Here is an 18,057-nt window from a genome sequence, read left to right as displayed (position 1 = left end):
TTAAAGGTGTCCTGCTATTGCTAAGCTGGAGCATTTAGCAATAAAAGTGTGAAAACAAAATATTCACAGCACCCTGTTTTCTGTTTTTCTTGCATTTTGTCCCACTTTAGTGTATTATATGTTATGTGATAGAGCTACACAAAGTAATGCATAACTTTCATTAGCAAAGAAATAGAAGAAAGTCATAAAAAAAAAAGTTTTGGATCTTAGTGTAATGTTTTCAGAGTGGTTTAGTGGTGCACAAATGACAACGCTTTCCCTTTTATTAAAAAGAAATCACAAAAGAGAGGAGCTCTTAATATAAACATAAGTGACAGGTCTGAAATTCCTAAAAAAATAATGTAAGGGAACTATTTTATTCACCAATGATGCCATCATGATGAATAACTAAAGCAACATTGACATAAATGTGTAACATATTTCTCACAAATACCCTGCATATCTAGTCACTCTCTCCTCATCTGTTGTTTTGATTCTCTGAGGCTGTTTTCATACCAGGTAGTCCGGTGGACTCGGTTGGATTGGGGACCAAAACTGGCTGCACCAAGAACTCCAGAAGGAAATGACACAAAAACCTCTGAAGAAGACACCGAGTATGTCAGATTATTTCTATTTTGTCTCTGGTAAAAGACCGTGAGCTATTTGTCCCACTATAGCGAGACTCACGCGTTTGTTTTGGTTGTATTTACCCAGAGTGCCTTGCATTATAGTCAACTTCCTCCTTTTGGGGAGGTTTCCGGTCCACTTGATGTTCACATATACATTGAACAGAACCGAAATATAGGTTTTCTGGCAGAATACAGTTTGCTTTTGTGTTCTGCATCAGAGTCCAATTCACACCTCCCCAAACGAACCAGACTTCTTCCAAGCCAAACAAAATGGACTCAGCTGTGAACTGTCCAGGAAGTGGAGCATCCTTCCAGCCAACTAAGCGCTTCATTCAGTTCAGAGCAGATTAACTCTTAGCCAATTGCTAATCTCCTGATTGAACACTTGAAGACAAAGGTTATCACCAAACAAATGTAGTTAAGGCAGCGAGAGGCGAAGGATCTCAGTAGCACTCGCAACTAATTTAATCAACTACACAGCTAAGTTGATTATAAAACTGCAGGTCTGAAGTGCAGACAATGGCCAGGGAGGAGCAGGGCAGTGCAGACGAGAGGAAAATCACCAGGAGGAGAGAAAGAGAGGAGAGGGGTTGTGAGCACCAATTCACAGAGGTGAGCATAGAAAGCGGAATAGATGAAAACAGACGTGCCACCAGAGAAGAAGAAAAGAGAATACCGTGGGGGCAAGGCAGACAAAGGCAAACAGGAACGGGGTTAGGATAAGGTTGAACAGAGCACGGAGCGGCGCAGGAGAGTTGAACAAAGCAGTTCAGGCACACACAAATAGAGTAGGGGAATAATATTCCAGGGGCAGCAGCAGCTGCCATGAACTACACTACTGGCTCGAAGCAATAAGTAGAAGTGAAACAAGAGCAAAAGCCTCAGAAAGGAGTAAAGCGCAGACTGGGACTGAAGTGATATCAGAGGAGTACACGGCTAAGCTCTGAGGCCTTGGTGAGGGCTGCTGGGGTTCACATGCAATCAGCCACGGAGGTGAGTGGTACTGTATGTGTTTCGGCTGATGCCAAAGTGGGATGTTAGAGTGTGATTATAAAAATAAAAAAAAGAGGTGTTTTTGTATTAACTTAAGCTTCTGGTGAGAAGCTAACACCAGGATGGCGGAAAATGTTGTGCACAAAGTGTTTCTAAGCCTTCTAAGCAAATCATCAGAATATGAAAATAAACTATATATCTTCTAGCTATACGGAGACTAGCTCCTAGCTTGCAGTGCTAGTGGATATACAGACGGCCTAATGGCAACAATCCTAAACATACAACCAAATCCAAAAAGGAATATTTTAGATTAAAGTCATTTAAAGTCAACGGATTAAATCTGACTGTGGAAAAGTGCCAAACCGTAACCATCCATTCTCAAAGCAGATCAAGGTTTTTTGGTGGAGGCTTACCCCCAAAGCGTTGCAGCTGTAACTGCAGCAAAAACTGTTTCTAAGCGTTATACAAGAGCAGAACTCTTGTCAGATCTTTTTCTACAAACTTATCAGAAAACATACATTTCTTTTCTCCCGATTCATATTATGCACTGCTTTGTGGTGCTCTGACAAAATTGAAGTGTTTTTCATAAGGAATATCTAAAAGTGAAAATGGAAAAGGCACAGGGGTCTAAAATTATTTTACAGTGTGTGTGTGTGTGTGTGTGGGGGTGTGTGTGTGTGTGTGTGTGTGTGTGTGTGTGGGGTGTGTGTGTGTGTGTGTGTGTGTGTGTGTGTGTGTGTGTGTGTGTGTGTGTGTGTGTGTGCGTGTGTGTGTGTGTGTGTGTGCGTGTGTGTGTGTGCGTGTGTGTGTGTGTGTGTGTCCCTTCAGCTCCATTTCAAAGCAGCATTGTTAGAAGACACGAGCAGGAAGCCGGTTTTGTCACAACAGCAACCCGAGCGCTGTCCTCACTGAATCACTGACAACCTCTTCAGTAAACAGGCCTCAGACGGCGCTGCTCCTCCTGCACAGACAGACACACCTGTTTGGTCCTGACAGCCTGCTCCTCTGCATCAAACCCCCACGCTGTGAGTGAGCCGACGTGGACGGCGGCAGGAAGGTGAGGCTGCTCCTGAAAGCACTCTCCGGCGCACAACGCGACAGGGGACGGCGTTCTCCAACTGGAACGCCACTGAAACCAATTAGGCGGAGCGCGGCGCGGCCGGTCGCACACTTCGAGAGCGGTTCAAGAGGCCTGCTGCTGAAACGGAGGGCTGAAGGGACGGGCTTACGTTTCAGAGGGATAACAAGGGGATCTGATCTCTGTGTAGGGAAGGTGAGGGATTGCCGTTCAGGAGTGCGGGGCACCATCTGTGTTCTTTTGCAAATATGCTGATCTACACCAGACTGAGACGCTGAATCACCTGAATGTGTCCTTATATAAAACAGCTATATGTGGCATTTTCCCTTTAGTTATTCAATGCCATATTAATCTGTGTTAATTTAAAGGAAAGTGAATGCTTAAAACTTTAAAGTATCTAATGTTTGTCCCCCCAGCACCAGTCTTGCATTCAATTAAATTTTAAGATAACAAATATGCGATGATTGGCTGAAAGTTAAGGGAAAAGGGAAGTTTTTCAACCCAAAAAGATCATTTTTTAAGATCTCAAAACTATAGTATGCAACTTTTACTGCAAATATATCTTTTTACATATTTGCTGAAACTGACACTATGTTGTAATATTATTGTATGAAACAGACAATTTGAAAAAAAAGGAAATATGTTCAAAAATTGCCATTAAAAATCATATTTTTAAAATTTTTTAAGTTCAAAATTAAAGTTATTTGCTGTCTGATGGCAGCCTGACAAAATAGGAGCAATAAAAATGCTTTGACTAGATATGTCTGGTAGATTAAAGACCTTGTTGAATGTATGTAAACGCAACAGGCTTGGACTTGGTTTCTGTGAATTCCTGTCGCTAAAGGTCTCAGCATTAGGGAAAAAAGATTCTTGACCTGGTGATCCCCAAATTAAACTTTACCCTGATGTGTGGAACATTGCTCCATAATTGATCCAATTGGACGTCTTCCCTTTAGAAAGTCTTAGTACGGTTTGCTATGTCCTCCGTCTTACCTGAGGACTTCATTGGGGTTGCCTGAGATTGGGGTCTTCTTTTCCGGCGCTCCATGGCATTCAGATTTCAGCAGGGTGTGAGGTCCGCGGTCCATCATCATGGTGGACGTCGCCATGGTGATGATCGCCACGCCGTCCCGAACACGGGCCTCCAGACCATAGTCCCACTCGTCGTAGGATACGGAGAGCAGACCTGCGACGACGAGGTGAGATACGTATGCCGTGAATAAGTGTTTTCCATTTTGTTTTTTCTCTTTTGTGAGATTTAAATGTTAAGCTTATCAAACATTGTCAATATTGAAAGATAACCCAATAAACCTGCCATCTGCCTCCTCTTATTAAATCTCAATTTAACCTAGGTGACATCACTAGCTATGCTCGCAGGCGATTACTGTCAGAACAGCAGAACAAATAAATCAGTAAAAAAGCAACCTGTTTCACAACGCCAGGCTATAAATTAAGGAAGATACGAGTCAGCCGATTCTTCTCCAGGCAATTTATAAGAAGAATGAGGACAGGTCAGCCTTGTTCAATGCAGAGAATTAAAAGTCCGACTCAGTTTCGCCCGATACAATTTACGTGTCATCAAGATTAGTGGGTTAGTCCATAACATGACATAACTAGTTTTCCTGTCCTAAATCGGTACATTATTTAGGCATTACATATCAGTTGGGATTATTCCCACACTGTTCTGAACAATGTGCTTCTCATTCTCCCTTGTACTTTGTAGTTTAACACTCCTAAAAATGGTTGTAAAAAGGAATAATGGAGGAAGGTTGTTGTGAGGCTTCCTGAAGGCGTAGTGTCTGAAAGAGCAGGAGCTTCTTAAAGGGACAAAGGCACAATTTCAAGGCATCAAATTGCAACGTCAAATTTCTTTTGAGTCATATTTGACATTGTTCGCTTTTTTGAACCTAGTGAATGTTACTTGATTGGGCTATAAAATGATGGTATAAACGACTTTGGCCTTATTTTTACTAAAGTCGTGGGTTGCGTTTTGTAGGGCTCGTTTTTGAACGTTGCTCATTTGGGCTTGGATATATGAAGAGACACACAATCAGCCCCATAATTTGTCTGACATCCAGTTAGTGTTAATCCGACTCTCCCCATTTCCTCTTGCCTTTTTTTTAAACCCCAGCTTCAAGACTTTAAAAACATGTACTTTCATTTATGTTTCAGTGTGTTTATTTTTCTCAAAGCCCATCCCTGAGGGTGACCTTGAGGAAACTCATTCTTCATTACATTGTTTTGTAACCAAGTGTTTAAACCGTTCAACATAATTGTCTGAAGCTCTGGGAATTGCTCCCTGTTTTTCTGTAAAGCTGGGGTCACAGCCGGCACTTCGATTTTGCTCGTTATCCTATTTTGGAACCATATTAATCTGAGACGAATGAAGAAAAAGGGAGCAGACTAAAGTATGATGAGTGTTGATTTATTTTGAAAATCATCCAATCGTGCGTCTAATGAACAGCTGTCATTTCAGATTAAAATCTATATTTTTCATTCAGAATGTAATTAACTAATGACAAAGCATCAGCACTAAGAGATGAGACACAGTGTGTGTTACCTTGTGCAAAAATGTTTTATCTCTTTTAATGACAAACTGGTGTCATGATTTCATCTCGTTTTGGATATAATCACTCTCCTCAAACCGGACTTACGACAAGTCCGATTCCGCCATGATGCTCTACTTTACCTAAAGCTTTATTTGACATTTCGTTGGGTTTATTTCAAATGTATTGGAGGCATATACACAGAAGGAGGAAGGTGTTTTTAGCCAACCAATGCTAAAGCTAGCCCAAAGCACAAGATTTTGGTATTATACTATGTACAACACATAGGGGCGCTGACCTAGAGAAGCCACCAAAGCAAAGGCGGAAAATCATTCTTAGTTGATTTTTTTCTTTTCACTTGAGTCGTGTTGTCTGATGACAGGGAGCTAAAAGTGAAGAGGCACAGAATAAAGCTTTGGGGGCAGAAAATAAATTGGTTAACAGAAAGTAGGTTAAGTTATTTCAGTAAATATTCACATTAGCTTAGATTACTAGCAAAATGGCAAGTCACTGTTGTTTTGCAACTGTGTGCTGCAGCTTACAGATGTGGATGGGTGATATTATAATGTGTCAGCATACACGACCCAAAGTATGTAGCCGATCCATGCTAATGGACAGCAGAGAAAGGAGGTTATCTATGTCGATGACTAGCTTAGCAAAAGGGTAGGGTTAGGGTTCAGGTGCTTCTTATACATATAATTCAAACTATTCCCTGCTGAGTGAAAGATGCACAGCTAATCTCAACATGTTACTTTGATAGAGCGACAACCCTTTAAATCTTTGCCTGTCATTTAGGACGTGGAAATATTCACACAAGCAAACAAGAAAATCTGTTCATGTTTGTTTGTATAGAAGGTTTGAACAAGGCAGTTCCAAGTATTTCATATGATAAAAACATGAAAAATATTAATACTGTGCAAAATTATTAGCCAAATCAATAGTTCTTTTAATCCGTGTGCATCTAGAAAAAACAAAATTCAGCAACCAGGAGGCTTTACACAATACAAAGCTGTATTATTGTAGTGCACTGAATTACTCTAGTTTCCTAGCAACTATTCATAACATTTTGCCTCAAAGTGGAGTGCCATTTAAGAAAGCCAGTGACTAAAGAGCAAATTGTTTACCTCAAATTCATTTTAATTAAAAATGCACATTTCTGCCAGCTGTCCATTTCGGTACGTTAAAAATCATCTGGATTTCTGTCGCCGTTCTGGTCTTCGGCCCGGTTCATCCCGCCATCCATCGCTCCGTCTTCCACTGAGCCCCGTCCTTTCCCTGTGTCTTTCAGTTGATCTGCGTCGATCTGACAGTGTATGACCACATGTCAGCCAGTCCACTACCATGTCAGTGGGCATAAATAGACAGGCGGCCTGGCAACCTGCCCTCCTCACGGGGCCTTAGCGCTGACAGCTCCGGCCCTTCAGGACCACATCTAAAAATCTCACAGTCTTGACACTTTCTTCACACGCTCCCATAGCTTGTTCCTTTTTTTTTTTTTTTTTAACACAAAGTCACTGGTTGTATCTTATGGAAAGGAAGCGGTGGGAATGTGTGTAAGTGACGTGTGCTCTGAGGTGGGTTCCTCTGCACCTTGGGAACGTGCCGCCTGATGCATATGGATTCATTCCTCTTTCAGGGCTTGTTGAAATGTCATAACACGGCCACGTAAACGGGTGACGTGTAAGCTCAACGCCACCACATCTGAAATGTTCCACCAGTTAGAAAAAGCGACTGCTGATTAAAATCTGGATCTTCCTGTAATATGCTCACTGGGAAACTCTAAAAATAAACATCTTTTATTGCAGCTTTTCAAAAAAGCAATTTTTCGTTCACATACATTTATGTTCTTGTGAGGGGGGAAAAAAATTCCCTCCAAGAAGAAGTAAGAAAATATTTGTTGTCACAAAACTCTGATCTTTGCCTAACTTTAGCTTAAATTAACAAGTCATGTTTTTTTTTGTTTGTTTGCTTCCTAATATGGTGGTCTATTTCATTTAGCAACTCCTCAAAATGGGAAAGTTAAGGGAACATGCACTCAGGTAAGGCAGAAGTGTGTTTTGAACTTCATGAAACAGGAAGTGACTTCAGAAACGCAGCCTATATTTTCTCATTTCTACAGTCAGAGGAATTAAACTCTCCAGATTTTTTGAGGTTAGTTTCACAGCAGATTACTTTGTATTAATTGTTGTACCAAGGCCAGAATTAAAGTTGTACTGTATTATCCTTTACGATCGTGTTTACAAAGGCCAAACTTTATTTCAGAAGAAGTTCATTGCTATGAGTCCTGCATGTGCAGTGGCTTGCAAAACTATTGATACCCCTTTAACTTTTCATGCTTTGTCACATTACAACCACAAACGTAAAAATATTACTATGTGAAAGACCAACACCATATCTTAATAGCCCAGCTGTGCTCTGAATGTCTCCACAGATTTTTCCCTGACCTCTCTAGACTGAAACCAAAGCGAAATACACAATCTATGTAACACCAGTAGCGACGATTTTGGAACTTTATGGAAAAATAACATGTTTGCAGTGAAGATCTGAATGATTTGTAAGCACTGTGTGAACATAGCAACTAGCTATCCATTAGCAAAAACAATGCTAAAAGGCCTAGTTAAAGAGTTTTTTTTTTTTAACTTTATGACAAAGTCTGGTTTGCATTTATTGGTTTAAATTTCAAATCTAGAATTCTTAGCTCGATAGCTTATTTATGTCAGTAACGAGGACAATTTGACTTACTATGCTAGCACATATGAGTAGAAGCAAAAAGATAAATGTGAACAGAATGAACAAGGAGCAGGCTGGAGTAAGACAGAAACCTTACAGAAATGACAAAAAATACAATAAAATGAAGAAAGTGGAAATGCTAATTTTGACAGAGCAGCAAGCTGCTTCTGCAGAGCACGACGTAGCGAAGGCATCACTGGAATTACTCCTGAGGTTTGGAAGCACTTCATCACACACCGTGCAAATTATTAAGCGTACCAACCAAGCAAATTATCCCCACAGCCAGCATGCACCTTCTGCTGAACTCTGAACCACAAATCATCAGTGGCATGCTACGCCACAGTGTCGTCTCACCCAATGTTTGTTTAGAGCTCGGTGCACTTGACTGCCCCTGAAGGCATCATGTGGCTCCTTTAATGTTCAAGTTGAGAGAAGAGATAAAAGCTTGCTGAATGAATTGACGGGGCAAATATTATGTGTCCTCTTTTATTACAGAGGAATTGGTTTGCTGGGCGAAGAGGACTATTATCTTTTTTTATGACAATGTTTTTGGAAGAGAATTGGTTTTTGTCTGGATATGAGCGTTTCTCCACTTCAGCAGGTTTTTCAGCGTCTTCTACACAATGATTCTCCAACCTGTTATCGCAGCTACTACCAAAGTAAGTACAAAGTTTTGACTATCTTTTGAACTTTTTGAAGCAGCTGCACAAGACAAGAAAAATAAAAGATATTTTATACATTGGCAGTCCATGTTTTGTTGAATGATGCAGTTTAATTGCTGCATGTGCTCCAGCTGTACCCACAAGTTCAAATTTTCAGGTTGGAAATTGGAAAAGTCAAAAAAAAAAAAAAATCGAAGAATTCCACCAAACTAAAACTCAAAATCCAATATGGCCGCCTTACATGTAACCTTAGTGAAAGTCAAACTGAAAAAAGTTTTTTTTAAAAAGTTTCATTGGACATCTAGTTTCTGGTTCAGTCTTTCACACTCAGTGACTATGCTGCCAGAAAGTTTAAGCGTACAAAAGGAAGGCAGTGGCTTGTATTGCTAACAGTGGCTAGCCTGATACTGAAAACCAACAGCCATTGTTCTTGGACCATTGGTGTCGTTTCCATCAATGTTGATTTCTTTGGATCTATCATCCAAACAATTAATACATACTTTGCTTCTGAATACCCCTAAAGGCATACCACAGTTTAAGAATCATGACTCTAATGCAAACCGTGCATTAAATGTTATTGTTTCCACACAGGTCAATATGGACGGTTCCTTCGGTCAGAAAGAGGAGCATGGCAAATTACATTATTATATACATTATTGGATTAATGTATACAACCTAATTGTATACATCTTCACTTTTTTTCCATCTTTCCGAGGTCCCACCACTTTGAGAAAGACCACTCAAAAAGACTTGTGGTATTGACTAGAGGGGAGTGAATACAAACGTAATTGAAAACCATTTATCATTTCTCTCCCATGTCACAATTAAACACTACTTCTATCACCTGAAAGCCCCACTGAAAGATATTTATATGTGTGGCTGTGACAAAATGTGGAAAACTTTAAGCAATGTCAACACAGTTGCCTGGCACCCGCAATAGCAGGGCCATCTACAACCTGGCTTATGTTTCAGCATATTTCATTCACTGTGAATTATACGCTTTCCTCTCCATTTGATGCTGTTCAAAATCCGGGCCTGCTTCGACTAACGTGTTCTGGCACATTCTGTACCTTATTCATCACGCATAAAACGAGTGGTTGACATTTTGCCTACTATTTGTCATTACGTCCCATTTGATTTATGCCATGATAATTCAGCTTCAACAACGACAAAAAAAAACAACAAGGTTTGCGTGTGCAACCACTCCACAGTTCCACTTAGCAATCAGTCAGGCTGTACACAAACAACACAATTATCTCTTTGGCCGCATAAATCAAGCGGAAAGTCATTATGTGATTTAAATAACCAATACGGTGATGGATCAAACTTCACAAAGTGAATCTCTCATTTGGCGCGTCAAGTCACCGTTTTGGCTCCCCAGGCTGACATGAAAACACACTCGGTCCTGGCCTGTTTGGTGCCGGGGGCCAACATGCATCGTTTAGATTACAATGTAACGTCACCGACACACTTAAAGTCTCTTTCTAATATTTAATTGGAAAAAATGTGGGAGAAAGAGTAATACTAGAAACACATAGCAAGGCACAAATACATACCATGCAATGAAAAGTAAAATAAGTGAAACTGATTCACTGCATCATTAGTCAAACATTAATATAATTACGTGTATCACAAATGCATTTTGATCAAGACACAAATTTCATTGCATGACTGTCAATTAATATCTAAAGTTGTTTTTAAGGACAGTTCAATCTATAATACTTCAAGAAACAAGTCAATTTTGATAACTATTGTAAAAAAACGTTCTACTATTTGTGAAATAATTACTTTTCAAAGAAGAAACAGGCAAAAGATTTTACTGCAAAAATGTGGCAGCTGATGCCGCCCTGGAGGTGGAGTCGCCCAGGGCGTCTGCCCACTGTACACACTCACTGATACTAAGCAACACACTGGGCTGCGTTATTTTTCGCCTGGTGCTCTAAAAGGCTCAATCTTTGACAACAACGTCCAAAAGTGCAGTAGAGGTAAGAAGTTTCCCCCTGAAACTGCTGAGGACAGGCAGTGGTTTAATCCTCACTGTAAGTCAAACACCAACAAGCTCTTCATGTGCGCACATCCACCCTGCGAGGGGAGCAGGCAGAAATAAAGCGACGTTCTGATGGCGGGAACGGCAGCTCCAGACCCAACACTGAGAGATTTGGCTTCCCACTGGGATCTGGCCTTCCTCAAACAGCCTGTCCACCTCAGAGTGCTGCAACTTGTGTTACATTTGGCAGCCTGACAGCTGTGCCCGACAGACCGCGCGTGCAGGTTGAGTGCTTAATACGCCCCAACTCAGAAGTCACTTGGGTTGACCTTCAAAGGTTAGAGCGACTCCGGCGAAGATGTGGGCGGAGACGAAGACGAAGAGGCTCCTAACTTATCATTACAAAAGGTCGCTTTGTTTCTTCACTTTTCTTTTTATCTGAGGAAAGGTCCCCAACATCCAGACTTAAAATCTACAGTGAAGAAATCAGTTCTCAGCAGACCGGAAGGGAGAGAATGACGACTTTAAGTAGATCAAATCAGCTCCTTTTCATTGGACACAGAAGCACGTCGAGTTCGGTCAACAACTGGTTTTGAAAGCCGGTTTCTTTTAATTTCATCATGTCATAAAATGGAACAGACCACTCTTTCTTAACTAATGGGCCCCAACTAAAAAGTGGGCCGCGGTTCACTCAACTTGATTAATTTAGATTATGGCTGCAGAACGGATGAGGAGGGAATGTTTCCTAAGTCTTCTCATACAAGGTGATGATCTCAAACTAAAATAAAAAGCTATCGTCAAGGATTAGGGATACAAGCTGTTGACTATCTAAAGATGATTTCTCTCATCAACTAATGGTTAATTGATAAGCGTCCGTTTTCTCAAAAGTTGAACTTTCTCTTGTATTAAGAGGGCCAACTGTCTTTCTACAACATAAAGGGATCATTTTTTTATAATATGCCTAATGGCCCCTTCCCACGCCGTTTCAACATTATTTTGGGTGAGCTGTATTAAACACTGACTGAATAAACAGGAAAAAAAATAGAAGACTAAAAGAATAAAACATGTGAAACATGTGAACAGAGAAATGTTGACAGTATCTGCTTGAAGGGATGTTAAAACTTTGCTTCATGAATTGAGACAGCTCTCAAAAATCAACCGCTTATGTTTTCCATCATGACACTTTTCGGTCATCATAGCACATCTTCATAGCACTTCATAGCACATCTGGAATTTTTGGTTGAGAAGTTGATGCTGCTCCACACACAAATCGGAGGAACGAGTGCGATGAGGTTTAAACTTAGGCAGCTTGTCATGTGTTTATATTTATAAACAGAGCCACATAACGTGCATTTCCCATCCCAGACTGAACTCTGCCTGCACCGTTTCTCTTTTCCGTTCTGGTAAGGTCCCGCCATCTTTGTTTTAGCATCAACTGGCTGTGTTTCAGAGTGACCAATGGCGCCCTCTACTGGATGGCAGCTAAACTACAACAATGAAAAAGGTCGAAGAGAACGCCATCACTTAATCAATTGGAACAAATTTTAGTCTAATAACCATTTATAGGTAATAATGCCAGCTAATTATTTGCGTCCCTAAATAGGATAGAATTGTGTTAAATTCACAAAAAAGAAGCCTTTTTTTTTGCCTACCTGTGGGAAACTCTGCAGGCACTACGTCAGTGTCTCCAGCAACCAGCGAAGGGACGATCCAGGTGTAACCGTAGCCAGTGATACCTACGGAGTGGGCCACCTCGAAGATGGTGTTGGCCTCCTCTTTTGTGCAGTAGAGAAGAATCACTGGACTCTGTAGTTTCTTCAGCTGGTTCTGGATCTTTGAATCGCCGTCGTCCACGGACATGTCAAGCAGCAGAACTTCCTCCATCTCCCAGCCGACGAAGCTGTTCTCGATGGTGTTTCGGATCTGAGACGGACGTGGAGAACAAAGACGGGTTATGAGAAAGAGCTTCATTAACATCCGAATCCAGTACGTATGGTGGCCAGTGTTACGCCACCATATGTACAGATTAAAATTCATTTGTTTGCATTTTAATTCAAACATGGTTATAACACAACGCAGTCAAATTATGTTGCTGCTAAATCATCTGAGGAAATGTGACTCCAGGTTCAGCCTGAGGAAAAAGAAAATTCCAAATGTGACATCATCAAACTTTTGTGAGTTTTAAAATTCAGGTTGTGAAAAAAAAATCTTTCACATTATTGGCACCAATATGATTCCTGAACCACTCAGTCTCCTCAGAACAGTCAAAGCTGAATTTAACTTGAACGCTGGTCAAAAATATTTGTTTTGCACTTTAAGTTAATTTGACAGAAGTTATTTTCTACTTATATGAAACCCACACCAAAGTCTGAAGTTAAATCAGACCAAACGTCTCTCATTTTAGCTTAGTTAGGATCACCAAAATTATTTCTATTTCCTAAATGCAACAAGAGTGAGATTTCATTATTAACACCTTCAAAAATGAGAATGATTACTATCTCTTTAAGGAGTGAGAGAAAGCTCAGAAGAAAAGTTTCATCTGATTGAACTGTGTGGGGGAAAAAAATTTGTTTTTTGATTTTGCGTTTGTAAGCGTCTTCTTACTTTGAGACGTCATTTCGGAAATGCCTCATTTTTAAACAGGTGGATTTATTGCATGTCAACACTTTGAAGCCACATTAAGAAATGTGCTAGATGCATTAAGAAAGTGAGAAATGATGCTAATTCAATTTCTAAATGGGAAACATGAGGGTTGAAAAGTTTTCCAGGTGACAATCACATAAGACCAGCTGACAGGCGCCAAGCAAACATCTGGCTGCTTTAAAAAAAAATTATTTTTAAAGAAAATCTAGGAATACGTCGCTGAGGCTTCAGCCTTTTTCACATGTTGTCACAGAACAAACAACATTTTGTATAAATAATAAAACCAAAGTAGCGCTTCATTGCAAAGTGGAAGGAAGAAAATCAATAGTTTTTGGTCGACCAACATTTTTCTTCCATTTTCTATAATCTACTCAGTCTGCTGTAAGGAAATATGGTTATAATAAACTCCAATAAATAATATCTGCCAGCAGAATCTCCCTGGGGGTTTTCTTCAGTTTGATAAGGTGTTTTAATTCACCAGATTTCATTTGAGTGAGCCGGACCAGATCAGAGCCGAAATAAACAGCCTTTATTATGATTACATGCAGTGACATTATAATCCACATAAAATTTTAGGACTTTTATAATCATCCATATTTAATGAAAAGACATTTATGTGCCGCAAATACAAAATGACAAGTTTTAGGTTCAAAATGAGATCTGAAAAGGGACAAAAGTACCCCAAACCAAAATGGAGTGTTATTTTTGTTTTATTAATTAAATAATATTTTACTGTCCCTCCAGAATTTTTGAATTTTTTTCTGTGATTCTTTTTTGCGGTCAAAATTGCAGATATTTTGGTGCTACTTTAGAAATATTTGTAAGGAATCTTGCAATATTTGCACTTATATATATTGTAAAATGTGACTTTTTTTGTTACTCACCATATGGATCACAAACTGAAGCAAGCAAGAATGAGGAAAATGTGTCGTAAAAGTAATACTGCCACCTGCAGGTGGGAATTAGTCACCTAAACCCAATGGTTTTGACCGTATTTGGGGACATTTTTCAATAAACTCAAAGTTAGCTCACAAATGGCTTGAAAAAATGAGAGGATCGGTTTATTTGCCGTAAATTTCCAAGGAATCGGGAAAAATCAGCGATTGGTTGAAGTAATTTAGCAATTGGAATATAAAAGGCCGCAGAAAAAGTTAAGACAGACCAAATTTGACCACTGGTCCCCGAGTTTGACATGTGTGACATATCGTCTTGATAAAATACTTTGAAGCTCATTATATATTAGACAAAGCAATAAAAAGATGAAGGGGGTGTTAATACGGTACATTCATGATCCTTACCTTGGTGACGAAGTCCTGGTAACCGGGGTAGTACGTTGTGACGATGGAGAAGATGTACCAGTCGTACTCCTCCATGATGTTCAGGATGACAGAAGCCTGCTGCTCGATGGAGGGGCCAAACTGAAAGAACATGGAGTTGTCATCCTGGCAATAAACAGAAAGACAGAGTGTAAACGGTTACGCAACGCCGTACGGCACCGGCCTGGACTTTAATTTAGCTGGCATTGCACACAGAGGGAAAAGGCCATGACTTAAAGGACAGTGGCGGGTTTTGTAACATTATTGGTGCGGTTTATGAAAGGACATTAATTTAGCCGCCTTTCTTCTCTGGCTCACTGAGGAGAGTGACAAGAGGACTCCTGCGGACTTGTAATGATACCGGTCATGATTTTCATCAGTTCCCTTTTGCACGCCTTTAATGAGTTTGTGGCTGGAACAAATTCTGTGGACTCAAAGCTGCTGTCTTTAATCTTATCAGCTGCTTTCATCAGTGTGTTTCATTACAACCAACAAACCGATTTCAGTGTAGTCTGTTTAATGTTAGATTAGGTAATATATTAGAAATCGCACACGTCGAGTGAGCGATTTTACTTCACCCAAATATCCTCCAGCTGGGAAAAAAGATGCGAGCTTCGAGAAAGTGAATGAGCAAACATGGCAGAAACTGCAAACGAAATTCAAAACGTTCACAGGCCGCATGCCCTCGCCCAGGAAGTGTTAAATCTCAGTTTGACAGATAGGGAACATGCACCAAATAAATAAGCGGTGTCACCTAACAGACTCTTTAGCAAACATTTCTTAAACACTTCTTTTCAAGCCTGCGTGTTGCGATCGGCGTTGGCACCAGATCGCTGAGCCAGACAGAAGAAGAGGAGGAGGTGAGAACTACTAGTCTAGACGCCGTCCTGCAGTTCTGCATCATCAGGTTGCTATTGTGTAAGTGAGTCACTGTGTTAAGAGTCAAACTCATGTGTACTCCATGTACAGTAGTATGTTCATTCTCCTGGAGAGCCATGCTGCAAACGGGCCAATTCATATAAATGAGTTATTTATTGTTTTGTGCATTCGAATGAGGCATAAAACAATATGCCTTTGATTCTTTTAGAATCAAATGCTCAATGCGAACTGCAGCGACTGAGTCAGCTGTCGCTGCAGTTCCCCTCCTGAGCAGTAGGCACCACTAGAGAGCAACGCGTCACTGGCTGAATAAAGAAGAGTCGTGCATGAAGTGCATTCTTTATAAATAAATGCTTCAGATTTACGTTAAAAGTAAAAAAGAAAAGAAAAAAAAAGTGAAACATTAACCCAAATGTCCTCTAGCCAAGAAAAAGAGGTGCGGTTTATGAAAGTAACTGAGTCAGAAGGTCATTTTTCTCCACAGCCACCAAAGCAGAGTTTTGCTCCAGAGTTATGAAGCAACTACATTTTTGAATAAAAGATAAGAAACGACCCAGTTCTGAGAGATGAGGGCATAACCCAGTTCATGCCCCACATGTAACACTGTTAGCTGCCAAACCACTGAGGTAAGGATGGGTCTTGTTTGTGAGCACAAAGTTTCCCAGCAAATAAAAAAAGCTTTGTCTTCTGAAGTCTTTTAAACCTCTGTGTCTCACATTATTGTCCTCTCCAAATATTCCTCTATTTTTCTCAGTGTCTGAGCCAAATGACTGACTTTCCTTCCAATCACCACATATGGAGCTGGAAGAGAACTAAGTATAAATGGACACAGGAATTAAATGCTTTGGCAAACATTTGATTTGAGCTGGAAGCTTTTCTCTCACAACTTGAAAATGAATGTTACTATCTGGATCTACAAGCGCCAATAAAATGATAAAGAAAAGGTTGTAAAAATGATCATGTGTGCCCTTCAAACAATTTTTTTCATGTATTTAATGGTTTATGTACAAACATGGTGAATTAAAAATACAACATCCGCTAATCTGGGTTTTAAATTATTCAAATCTAACCTCAAGAGCAAATTCCACCGAAACTGAATAAGTATGTGGAAAAAAAACGAAGCACAACCGCCAATAGTTCACACTCCCAATTTAACAACGAGCACTTCAAACATGGAATTTGGTCATTTTTACAGACTGTAAGTGATTTAAAGTGTTTCTAAAATGACATTAGCCTGCTTTGCTCTTTAAGCTACATGGAATAAGCCTTATCTGAGGAAGTAATCACTGTTTGATTATAGTGAAGAAATGGTGAGGGTTATCTAAAACAGGTTTTGTCAGGGTTCTTCATAACATATTTCCACTTTCAAAGCTCTGACGCATCTCTCTAACCTAGACCTCCCTGATCACAGAGGCAGATTTACATCGACTCTTATCAGGGCTTTAGCAACGACTTGACATATTTCATTCAATTTAGTTTCAAGTCAGGTAGTTTAAACGTTTAAACAAGAATACGCAGTCTCATAATAAGGTGATTGTGTTTTATCTGGCAGCTTGCTTCACTGGCAGCTTTCTTAAGATGAAGGTATAATGACACACAAGCACTGACCTTGCATCATCTTCCCATTTTCACTTCAGTGCAACCCTCCGTTTCTCTCCGTTCATCCTCTTTTTTCCTCCCCCACCCCTCGTTCCTCATCCATCTCTATCTCTTTTCCCGCTCTGCCGTACCCATTAATGCCACTGGATTCACGGCCAGGGCACACTTATAATTGAATTTCCAGACTTGCGCCGTGTGCTCGCGTCCCCCCTCCTTTATCCTCCGCGGAGCGGCCTCGCCTTGCCGATTCCCCTGGGTTCCTCTCGCCGTATCTCTCTTCATAAGAGCGGCATTAAAGCGCCGCCTAACACACTGAGACCAGAGGTCTGAGGAATTTTTATTAGCCTGGAAAGGAGCGCACGCTACGAGAAGAGCCGCAAAAACAGAAAACTGGAAGGAGGAAAGGAAGGAAGGAGAGGAGAATATAAGGACTGACCACAGAAAGAAGGAAAGAAAAAGGGTAAAAGTATACCACAGAAAATAACAAATACGGATAAGTAAAACAGAAAGGACAGGGACGCAGGAAGGGAAGGACAAGAGCAAGTATATCAGGAAGGAAAGAAGGACAGAAAGAAGGAAGGAGGAAAAAAGGAAGGAAGGGGAGATAGGAAGAAAAGAAGAGAAGAAGGATTGAAGAATGGAAAGAAGGATAGAGGCAAATAGTAAAGAAGGAAGATGAGGTCATTCACAAGTGAGGAAGGACACAATCAAGGGAAGGAAGGATCAAATGAATGCATCAGGAAGGACGCTGGGAAAGAAGTGGTGGACATGGAAGAAAATACACAAGGGAGGAAGGAGGGAAGGATACAAGGTGAAGGAGGAACATGAGCAAGGAGGGAGGAGGGAACCCAAGAATGAAAGAAATGACAAAATGAAGTATGTACTGTAAGGGAGGAAATAATGAAGGAAACAAGGAAGCATAAAAGGGAGTAAAAAAAGCATATGAAGGGAAAACGGAAGAGCAAAGGAAGTTCACAAAGTTGACAGAACGAATGGGAGGAAGGACACGACATTTA

General features: G+C 40.4%; 1 protein-coding gene across 2 annotated transcripts in view; it reads right to left on the bottom strand.

Annotated features, from left to right (window-relative positions):
• Positions 1–18,057, bottom strand: part of LOC129363377 (glutamate receptor ionotropic, NMDA 2B-like) — a 159,217-nt gene that overhangs the window by 55,200 nt on the left and 85,960 nt on the right. For both annotated transcript variants that reach the window (XM_055035460.1, XM_055035459.1), the window contains exons 5-7: positions 14,546–14,689; positions 12,257–12,527; positions 3,673–3,865 (exon numbers count right to left, since the gene is read on the bottom strand). In XM_055035460.1, the coding sequence (XP_054891435.1) occupies positions 3,673–3,865; positions 12,257–12,527; positions 14,546–14,689 (608 nt within the window). The remainder of the gene's footprint in view (positions 1–3,672; positions 3,866–12,256; positions 12,528–14,545; positions 14,690–18,057) is intronic.

This window comes from Poeciliopsis prolifica, unplaced genomic scaffold (genome assembly GCF_027474105.1).
Source record: "Poeciliopsis prolifica strain line A6 unplaced genomic scaffold, Auburn_PproV2 SCAFFOLD010, whole genome shotgun sequence".
Lineage (NCBI taxonomy): Eukaryota > Metazoa > Chordata > Actinopteri > Cyprinodontiformes > Poeciliidae > Poeciliopsis > Poeciliopsis prolifica.
Note: the sequence above shows the minus strand (reverse complement) of the source record. Positions and strands in the feature narration are given on the sequence as shown.